At 45.1% G+C, this 11,000-nt stretch overlaps 1 protein-coding gene across 3 annotated transcripts in view; it reads right to left on the bottom strand.

Annotated features, from left to right (window-relative positions):
* Window positions 1-200: 200 nt before the first annotated feature.
* The window catches only part of LOC147434861 (putative protein phosphatase 2C 5), a 113,169-nt gene continuing 102,369 nt past the window's right edge, over window positions 201-11,000 (bottom strand). For all 3 annotated transcript variants that reach the window (XM_086491258.1, XM_086491259.1, XM_086491260.1), the window contains exons 8-9: window positions 860-1,092; window positions 201-757 (exon numbers count right to left, since the gene is read on the bottom strand). In XM_086491258.1, coding sequence (XP_086347384.1) covers window positions 532-757; window positions 860-1,092 — 459 coding nt within the window. In that variant the 3' untranslated portion in view covers window positions 201-531. The remainder of the gene's footprint in view (window positions 758-859; window positions 1,093-11,000) is intronic.

Here is an 11,000-nt window from a genome sequence, read left to right as displayed (position 1 = left end):
ACGGTAACAATGATGCCAAGTGACCTGTCCCTTTTCCACAGGAGAAAAGAACTAGGAGAACTATTGAACTCACAGGATCGCTCCCAAGGAATCAAGCTCTGCTTTCAATAGGCCGATCATTAGCAATCCATGACGGCAACAATGATGCCAAGTGACCTGTCCCTTTTCCATGCTAGATAAAACAGAGAAATGGAATCATGTCTGATGAAAATTAAAATCTATTATGTGCCACAGAACGCGATTTGAAGATGGCCCCTGAAGTATATTGTTTTCATCAAAGGGGGGCAATCGGATATACTGATAGATAAAATGCTTGTGAAATTGTTCAGGCAGTTTCATTCAAAGGGGCCTGCGGATAGCTATACAAATTAAGCAGAACCGATATTAGTAAACGACAGTTCTTGAATAAGAGAGATGCCTAAGTGACCATAGGGTAGCACCTGTTCATGAGCGTGCACATTTGAAGGCATCACCTATATAAATGACAGAAGGCTCTATGCAAGGCATCACGTATATAGATGACATAAGACTCTATGCAAGGACATCCCCCAAGATCGTTTGTTGCTTTTTGCCATCCATAGCATCTTGTTTCAACTTGCAAAAAGCACACAAGAATGGTCCTTCCCATGGTTTTGAGCTCATGGAGAAAAAGGAGCCTGCATGCACGGATATGCCTTCCCGCGGTGTCAAATCCATCTGACAAACTGCGCAATGGAACACTTCATGAGCTGCTGCTGCTGAAGCATCTGCTCCAAACCTGATGATGACAAAAATGAGCATCTAGTCATCAGATGCAAAGCAAATGCCATATGCATAAATCTGACTAATAGCTAAAGACAGTTTTCATTCGACCACATACCTCTCTGCCAGAATGCTGGAACTGTCCTCGAAAAGTGCCTCCACAACCTCTACCTCCGCTGGTCTATCTGGTGATTTAGCTCTCTGTCGTTGAGACCACCTCCAAAAGAAAAGAGTTTTAAGCTTGCTCCGCCTCCTGCTGGGAGGGCCTGCAGGGCTAGGAAGTTTTGGTGGCATTATATCAACCACTAGGCATGTTGTATCATCCTGCAGGCCCCTCGCCTGGAGAGCTTCCTGCAGCATGTTTTGAACATTGACAGTAAGTAGGGACTGAAATGGTGTACCGCCAAAATCTTTGCAGCTAAAAAGTCCTTCAGTCAGCAAGAATATGCAAGTGCAGCTCACCTAGAAGCCTTTTACTTAAGTTGCAGGGATTGCAATGCAATATACTGTTGTCAAAAGAGCGAGAAATGTATCCTACTACTGAGTTCTACATTTGAAAGACACATTATTGTCCTATCATCTATCAGAAAGGGCCTTGGTCCACTCACCACAGCAATGTAGTATCCTGATAAGAAATGCTCGGGGTGTGCAGTCATACAGGGTATGCGGCTGTAGCAGGGAAAGTGCATCGTGCTCTCTATAGTGGGTGCTCCTCACTGCAGTATGCGTGAAATCTCACTCCAACAAAAAGAAAACATTACACAGCAATGGAACAACAACTCAAAGCACAACAGCAGATTCAGAACTCACTGGAACTCGACAACTCATAGAACCATACAGACTCTGGCTGGCAGCACACTCAGCTCCAAGCCCAGGACTCTCAGGTACAATGGAGGTGTCGAGGCTCCAATGTGCAGGGAGGGTGCAGGTGTGTGGTGCTGGACTCAGGAAGTAAACCCCGAGATACTACTAGCGCCAGTTTGGAGCCCAGCACAAAATGCGGAAGTTGATGACATGGCTGCCATACAAATTTCCGTGGATTGCAGGACAGCCCCTACAGCGCAAGCTTTTGGAGCAGAGGTTTTGGGACCAAGAGCTTTTGGAGCAGGGCCTTTCACTTGTATGCTTTTGGCAAGGTGCCAAGGCCTCTTCTCTTGGTAGATTAGCTTGGGAGTAGTCGCAAAGAAAGAGGACCCTCGGATGTTGTACTCTTGCGAAGCAATAATAAGAAATACTGGAAGAAGGGGGCCAGTCTTTGGGACCAGTGCATTTGGAAGCGAAACTCCGAGGCTTCTTGTCGACTCTCCTCTTCCCTGCACTTGAGTCCTCTCGACAGTTAGCCATGCAGGGAGATACAGCATGCTGGTATGGGGAGATGACATCATGGTTTCAGGTGCATGGGTTCAACATAGACAGATTGCCTCCCTTCCAGTACTCACTGGATGCGCTCTCTCTGACTCTTACATAGTCCGAGATCACCCGGCTCATTCGCCAGGACTTGACTCAGCTAGACACCAAGAGGACATGGATATAGCCAGCACAGGAGCTGGGCACGAAGATGGCTTTCTACAGAGAGCATCTCCTCCAACTTACGGAGGATGGTTTTGTGACTAGGCCCAGATACATGGACACCCACTTGTCTCATGGGATACGATGTGCTATTGGCCAGATACGCACATCCTCACACCAGCTGGCGGATCGAGACTGGGAGATACAGCGGAGTACCAGCAGAGGCCACGACATGCCCCCCTGTGTGACATCGAGCCTGAGACAGAGTTGCACTACACATGCCACTGCCCCGTCTACTACGAGATACGAGGCCGCTTCCATTGCTTGTTCAGAGAGGGCTTTGGACCATTCTCTAGAGTCATGCGGTACGAGGATCAGAGATGCCTGGATTTGTTTTTGCTCGAGCTGCGCAGACACAGAGAGAGCCTGATGAGAGGAGAGGCTAGTCAGTCTCAGAGACAGATCATAGACTTCTTTAGAGCTGCACTGGACACCCAGAGGAGTTACTACCACAGCAGAGCTCGTCGCCTCACACAAGAGGCACACTGATCGACCGAGCAACTGAGCTGGGGAGATCCAGACGCCCACGACTGCGGAGGACTACACAACATCGACGGAGGCTGCATCAGAGGATTCGGATCACTTTGGCTCGACATGCACGACGCTCGGTCAGACTACTGACCATGGGGGAGATTGATAAGATCCGCCAACGACCGATGCTGGATCTCCTGTGATCTAGCTATCCCAGCTAGCTGTTTAGCTGCTTAGTTCACAACTAGCAGTTCAGGATTCATAGTATTTTATTTTGTCATTTTGTCATCTTGTTACTCTGATTTTGTATCAGATCCACCACATTGTAACTTTCTAGTCTCATAGGTCATTTTGGCCTTTTGAAGACGTTAATATAACATTTCATTCATTTCATTTTCATTTCTCTCTCTCTCTCTCTCTCTCTCTCTCTCTCTCTCTCTCTCTCTCTCTCTCTCTCAATTCAATTCAACTATTTGTAGTTTTTTCACATGTGTTGTTGTAGATCTTCGCCTTGGAGTGTCCAAGTTTATTATAGAGCACCTTCTCGACGCACATACACATACAGGAAAGCTGAGAGCTAGCAGCTCGGAGTCAAAGCCTTAGTCACGATACCCAGTGTTCTAGATACAAGTAAATGGTGTGTTCCTTCACATACACAAAATCGTATGCACACTATGGGGTGTGGTCAGCTCCACACACATGAAGAAATGTATGTCCTTTGTGAAATGGTTAACTAATTGCCCTTCTGTCAGCACACTCTATCAATGAATGGTCAGCTAGTTGACCTTCCATAAGTGCTCTCTATAGGTGAATCGTCTGCCAATTCCCGCTGACAGCCTTTCTAAGAGACTGTTCGAGCCATTCCTGCCAGGCTGCCAAGTGCAAAGAGAACCTTACCCCAAGCTTCCAAGTTCCCATTCATAATAGTTTCTACATCATTGAAGACCTACAGTTCAGAAAGCAAGTTCCTTCCAACATACCAGGTCAATAGCCTTGTCACATGCTCATCTAGAGCACACCCAAGCTCTGGAGGGGCTGAAAGAGCCTCTCACGTGGAACTGTATCAATTGCTTTGCGGAAGTCCACAAAGCAACAGTGTAGTCTCTTCTTCCACACTTTTTCCCCATCAATAGGTAGTGCAGAACAAAGTTGTGATCTATAGAAGAGAAGGGTCATTTGAAACCTACCTGGCCAGGGGCACTCAGTCCCTCTTTGCATATGAGCTCAGCTTTGCCTCAAGTACTACTCCAGAAAGTTTGGCCATGATGTGGCCAATAATTATGGTCCTGTAATTCCTTGGGTCCACGCTGTCGCCAAACATGTGGATAGGCACAACAGTGTGGTTGGTCCACTCCTCTAGGAAGCCTCCCTCGATCCTATTCAACATGTGTTGATTGATTCAAGATGTGTGCAATCAACAGGGCTATGGTGTCGGCTGTGTAAATAAGGTGCTCACTTTGTAGTCTTGTGTGGTCAGCAAATCTGCGGTGCTATAATTGGCATATGGCGCTCCTCATACAATATCTAAATCTTCTCCAAAGAAGAAAACTCTTACTACTTCCGTACGTAATACGACAGAAAAGCCCTAGTTCAAGAAGGATAACCGCAAGCGTCACCGCAAGATGCGGGCTTTCATATCCAGTGACAAGGATATGAAGCTCGTTGAAGTATTGTCTTTCATTAGGCAGTTTGAATTTGCTTTTGCCAACGGGAACTTCACTGAAAAATCCAAGTTGCATCATGTTGGGATGCATCTCAAGGAGACAGCAAGCAACTGGTGGTTAGCCAAGATTCTGGAATGCTCTCAAGCCACAACGTGGACTCAGTTCAAAGCTGAATTTTATGAACAATTCCTTCCACCAGATTTTGAGAAGGACATCCAAAAGGAATGGCATTGGCTCGCCCAGAGAGAACATGAGAAAGTCACCACTTATGTTGACAAGTATTGTGTAAGGTGCAGCGGAAGTGAATGTTGAACTTTTGCTCAAGATGAGTGCTCCGAACTGTGCTCGAGGGTTCGTTTTACTTACGGAAGGGAGAGTATTCCGTTGCTTTAGTGAGAGAGTGCAAATGATCACAACAAAGTGGCAAACGCTGTGAATGAAGGTGCTAAGACTGAGAGATAGAGAGAGAAGAATACGACACCAGAATGTTGTCAAACCCTCCTCCGAAGGCCCCACTCTCTATGGCGAGAGCGGTCTACTATTGATTGCACAAATCTCTACCTTGCAATGGACGTGCCGACGATGTTGACGATGATGAGGACAACGATGAGACGCGCTGAAATCTGAAAACGCTAAGGGCTGAAATCTGCAAATCTTGTATCTGCTGAATTCTGACTCTATGTCGGTGACGACACGACGATGACGCGCTGAAAACGCAGATGATGAAATCTACAAATAGCAAGCTCAACCTGCAAACTTTGACTGATCTAACCGTGCGGCGAGGATCTGCTGCGGGAAGGAGAGATCTGCGAGGTTTGGGGGACTATTCTGCGGTGTCTATATGCTGAAAACTGAAAATGTTGAATCTGCCTCCAAGGAACTGCAAAACGCTAGGTGATCTGCAACTCCAAAAACGATAGGGCTGATTTTGATCTGCTGCAAAAACGGTGTGAATCTGCTATTGCCAGGTTGGTCTGCAACTGCTGAAAACGCTAGGCTTCTTCTGTTGTTGATGAAAAACGCTGACTGGTCTTCTTGCCGGTCTTGCTGAGAAGGTGCACTTCAACTGTGGTCTCCTACCTCTTCTGCCAGAAATTCCTAGCGCTAGCTTTTCTTATATACTGTCTTAGTCAAATTGCCCTACCCAGTTTCCCAACAAAGTAACTTATTAATAATAAGTGAAAAATGACTAAAATAGAGAAAATAGGTTTTCTGCACTGTAAAATGCTCCTGATGGAATTTGATGGTAATGCTGAGGATCATGCTGTGTGCAACCAGAGGATATGCATTTACTCTAAGTGTGTGGACATGCATGGTCTGCGAACAGACTCACAAAAGTGCCAGAACACTTGCTAAGCTAGGCTGACTGAACCCTTGTCATGAAGTAGCTTGTCCACATACACATAGGTCTATGCACTGTAAAAAGCTCCTGATGGGTTCTGATGGTAATCTGATGATCATGCTGTGTGCAACCAGAGGATATGCATCTACTCTAAGTGTCTGAACATGCACGGTCTGCGAACAGACTCACAAAAGTGCCAGAACACTTCCTAAGCTAACTGAATTGAACCCTAGTCATGAAGTAGCTTGTCCACGTACACATAGGGTTAGATGTGCACGTGACATCCCCTCCTTTTTAAAGTGAGGTACTGGTACCGAACTGTATGGTGTCGAGGGAGATCGCCGACAGCGTCCGGAATCCTGCAAAGGACTCTTCGCTGGCCCACTATGATGCGTGGGTCATGCGATACTTGAGCTTCATAAAGGTCTGCAACGCTTGCTTCTTTGGGCCGGGCTGAAAGCGACACAAAGTCATCGGTGGCTGCCTCAAAGCTCCAACTTCGGCCTTCTTCAAGAATCTCCGAGGATGAAAAATCCTAAAACCACTTTCAACACAAAAACATGAACATATCCATTCCATGTAAAGTGACTGGAAAAATTGTAGTCTTCTTTAAAGACTATGCATGCAATGTAGATGAACATATAGACGAAGTGCCAAACCGTTCATCAAACGCATGCAAACAATGGAATTGAAACTTGTCTTTCTGATCTAAATCTATCAACTGTGGCAAATCACAATGGAAATGCTAATGCTTGATGCTCAATCTTTCTTGTGCTCTTTCGGATACTGTGTCATGCCAAGGAAGAGACATGGAATGTGAATTCCTTGAATGCAAACATTTCATCGTTTCATGAGTAATCCGCATACATCCGTGCTCATTCATGAGTGAATGGTGTTCATCGTACCATATGGCATGCCTATGAAAAGGGATCTCATAAGGACGGTGACTAAATGTAACAGACTTGGACACTCCAAGTCAAGAATCTACCACGACAGCACCAAATGACCACTTCAAAACAATTCACAGTTCACAATTTATTCGACACTCGCCCGACGGAGTTCCGTGCCTAGAGATATTGGCCCCAAAGACTGGCGCCCCTATCGGTATTTCTTTTTGTATTAATCTGAGTTCAAAGTACAAGAGTGCGGGCAAGTGCTCACACTCAGACTCTGCATCCAGATGCTCTCAGTTATGAGTGGCCTACCCACTTATTTAAAGAGTACAAGGGATGCCAAAAGCAGAGCCCAAAAGCTGAAATCAAAAGCCTAAAAATAAAGCACTTTTCCTCTCACAAGCTCTCTCTTGAGCCAATAGGAAAATAAAGCAAGAAGGCTTGTCTTTCTCTTTCCAATTTGCTAAAAGCAAATAAAGAAGAAAGCTTTTTAGCTCTCTCTCTCTCTCTCTCTCTCTCTCTCTCTCTCTCTCTCTCTCTCTCTCTCTCTCTCTCTCTCTCTCGACATCCAGAGTGCAGATGAGGATGGATCCTCACCATTTCTTCCATCTTTGTTTCACACACTGTTACATCCAGTTTACCGGGTACCTATTGTATCAGCTGCTACACCCACGTAGTTTTAGATTGTAGTAGTAGTAGTAGTATTTTGTTCCACTTCTAGTTCTTTTCTAGTTCTTTTGTACCCAGACATGGTATTAGATTCACTATTTTGTAACTGATTGGTCTCATAGGTCATTTTGGCCTTTTGAAGACGTTAATATAACATTTCATTTCATTTCTCTCTCTCTCTCTTTGCGTAGGAAAACAGCAAAACTGCCGCTTTGCTTTTTCCCCTGCTGCCCCACCGGAAATCAGGGAACTTCGTACGGCAGTGCCACGTGTCACTTCTGCCGGCAACCAGCCATGTCAGCGTTTTCAGCATGTGTGTGTCTAGTGGGCAGGTCACGTCATCACATTTGTGACATACCCCCCTCTTGAAAGCATTGTAATCGCCCTCGATTACGCCTGCAAAACAGATAGGGACCATAAACCATCTTAGCAGACACTGACTGTTAGTATCGACGTACTAGGAACACACATCTAGCACATGTACCAATCGACAGTCACATCACACGACATCACAGGACATCGCTCGACAATACAGGACATCACATGACATTCAACATTCATTTGGATCTTAGACCATGATTTATCGGCAATGAAGTTAGCAATCGCATCTAGATCCAGTCGGGACCTCATAGATGCCCGATTGACTAACCCCTATTGCAACCATGTCTATTCGAGATCATTTAGACCAAAATGCTGCAATCATTTTGTCTATCAGTTCCTGCACTTAAAAACAAGTCAAGAATAAATCGGTTTCATATTCCGGAAATCCATTTCATAAAGTCATCCAGCAGAATATTGTCAGCTCTCAGTATCCCTGAAGCTCAAAGAGACATCAGTGACTCTAGTATTCAAAAATCGAGGCATCTGTTGACAAAGGAGCGGAGTAACTCCCCTCTTGTGCAAACCCACTGCACCAGATCTCCGGCTAAGCTGAATTCTGGGCTCCATTTGGAATAGACTATGCTAAACCAAAAGCTTCAAGGTAAAGATTCACATTCCGAGGAATATCTGCTAGGTCTTCCTCCTCCATTCGCTTCGCATCCATTGCAAAGTAGGTCTTGAATTTAACCAAGAACCGTTAGTTCACTTTACCTTCTTTCTTTCTTTCTGTGCCAATTTCTGTTCTGGAATGAGTATCTGCTTGTTTTCGTCCAATTCAGTTGTTCATCATCAGGCACATCGCCTTCAAAAGGCTTCAAGAGACTCACATTAAAAAAAACATTGTGAATCCTCCAAGTATTCTGGCAGCTTCAGTTGAAGGGGATATCATATATCTTTTCGGAAAACCTGGAAAGGTCCACACTATGTCATGCTAAGCTTACAAAGAAGCCGCTCCTTTCCCTTTTGTTTTCTTTCTCGCTCGTGCCTTCCCCTAATGTAAGAGCACCCAATCCTTCTCCTTCAATTTCAAATCGCGACAATGGCGATCTGCTGCCTTTTTCTGTCTTTCCTGAAATTTTTGCAAAGCCTTCCGGACCAAGTTCCACATGAATTGGTCGGCTTCAAAGAAAAATCTTATCTTTCATGCTAAGGAAGGGTGGAACCTTCGCAGCAAATTCAAGAATCTCAAATGGCACCTTCCCCATCAAAGAATTAATCGAGTTTCTGTAGGCATATTACACCAAAAGTAAAAACTTTTCCCAAATAGTCTTCTGATCCAACAAAGAAGACTTCAACAAATCCAATACTACTGAATTAGCAATCACTGATTGCCCGTCAGTCTGCGGGTAGAACGATGACGAGAACTACAACCGCGTGCCTATGTTCTTCCAAATAGCCGTCCGAAACAAACTCGTGAACCTGGGGTCCCGTCAGAGACAATTGTTTCAGGCATGCCATGTAATCTAAAGACCTGGGCAATAAACAATCGTGCCCACGCTGTGTTCTCGGGAGATGAAATCCATTGCAATACTTTCCCCGGGGCGGGTGGGTATGGGTAAAAAGGCTGTAACAATCCCTGTGCTTTATGCCTGTCAAACTTGACCTTCTTGCATACCAAGCAACTACGCACAATCTTGTCCACATCCTTCTTGAGTCTCAACCAAAAGAAGTTCTCTCTACCCCTTTCAAGGTGGTAGCAATGCATCGGTGACCCGTAAAAGGTGGACAGTGGCATTCGGTTAGAACCTTTTCCGTCAACGGCTGTGTAACGCACAACATGGTTTTCTTCATCAAGTAGCCATCCGGAATGGAATAGTCCGCTACTATCTCCCCTTTCTGTATTCAACTGAATATATCTGTAAAATCTGTTCAGTGACGTACCGACCGACCATGTCCTCGAAGTTCCTATGATGTATCGCGGAAATAGCCAGAACCAACGGCTTTCGGGACAAAGTATTTGCCACCAATTTCTTCTGTCCCTGCACATGGACAATCCAAAAGTAAACCGTGACAAGATGTTAGCCCACAGCATCTGCTTTTTCCGATAGTTGCTTCCGTGACAAGAAGTAGCGTAAACTCCGATCATCTGTGGAAACCGTAAAATCGGCTCTGAGTAGGTAATGTCGCCACTGACTAAGAGCATGGATAGCCGCTAAAAGCTCTTTCTCACATATCTATACCGTCAATTTTCGGCCTTGAGAACAATCGGTTCTCGTAGGCAATGACATTGGCCTTCTTGCATTAAGACCGCATCCAGACTATGACCACAAGTATCACAATATACTTCAAATGACTTCTGCAAATCCAGCAAAGTCAAAACTGGTCCCGTAGTCAATTTCTCTTTCAAAGTCTAAAAGGCAGTCACCTCTGTGGGTCCCCACAAGAAAAGGGACTCCTTTCTGTGTCAAGATATGCAAAGGGGAAGCAACCTCTGCAAACTTTTGAATGAACCGACTGTAGTACGAACACAGTCCCAAGAAGCTTCTAACTTCCTAGACATTCTTCAAATCGGGCCAATCACGGATAGTCTCTATCTTGGCCCGTAGAAGAGAAATCGGCTGTGCTCTGATACCACTGTAACAGACTTGGACACTCCAAGTCAAGAATCTACCGCGATAGCACCAAATAACCACTTCAAAACAGTTCACAGTTCACAATTGATTCAACACTGGCCCAGCGGAGTTCTGTGCCTAGAGATATTGGCCCCAAAGACTGGCGCCCCTTTCGGTATTTCTTTTGTATTAATCTAAGTTCAAAGTACAAGAGTGCGGGTAGGCGCTCACACTCAGACTCTACGTCCAGATGCTCTGAGTTGTGAGAGGCTTGCTCACGTATTTAAAGGTACAAGGGATGCCAAAAGCAGAGCCCCAAAAGCTAAAAGCTGAAAATAAAAAGCTTGTAAAATAAAGCAGTTTCAATCTCTCTCTTTCTCTCTCAAGCTCTCTCTTGAGCCTTTGAATAAAAAGCAAAAGAGTTTCTCTCTCTCTATTGCTTAATAAATAAAGCACAAGGCTTTTCTCTCTTCCAATTGCGTAGAACAAAAAGCAGAAACTGCCGCTGATTTCCAGCCCCAAAAACTGCGCCGTAAATCGTGCCGCAAATCGCGGGTGTTTTATTTGTGCTGTCGCGGTAGATTCTTGACTTGGAGTGTCCAAGTCTGTTACACTAAAATACAGGAAACCGTCATGAATGAAATACTCAAACAATGCGTACTTACAAATCATGCGCACACAATACTTCCTGTGGGGTTTTTTGGACCTCGACTCGAGA

This window comes from Adiantum capillus-veneris, chromosome 19 (assembly GCF_014529385.1).
Source record: "Adiantum capillus-veneris isolate H3 chromosome 19, ASM1452938v2, whole genome shotgun sequence".
Lineage (NCBI taxonomy): Eukaryota > Viridiplantae > Streptophyta > Polypodiopsida > Polypodiales > Pteridaceae > Adiantum > Adiantum capillus-veneris.
Note: the sequence above shows the minus strand (reverse complement) of the source record. Positions and strands in the feature narration are given on the sequence as shown.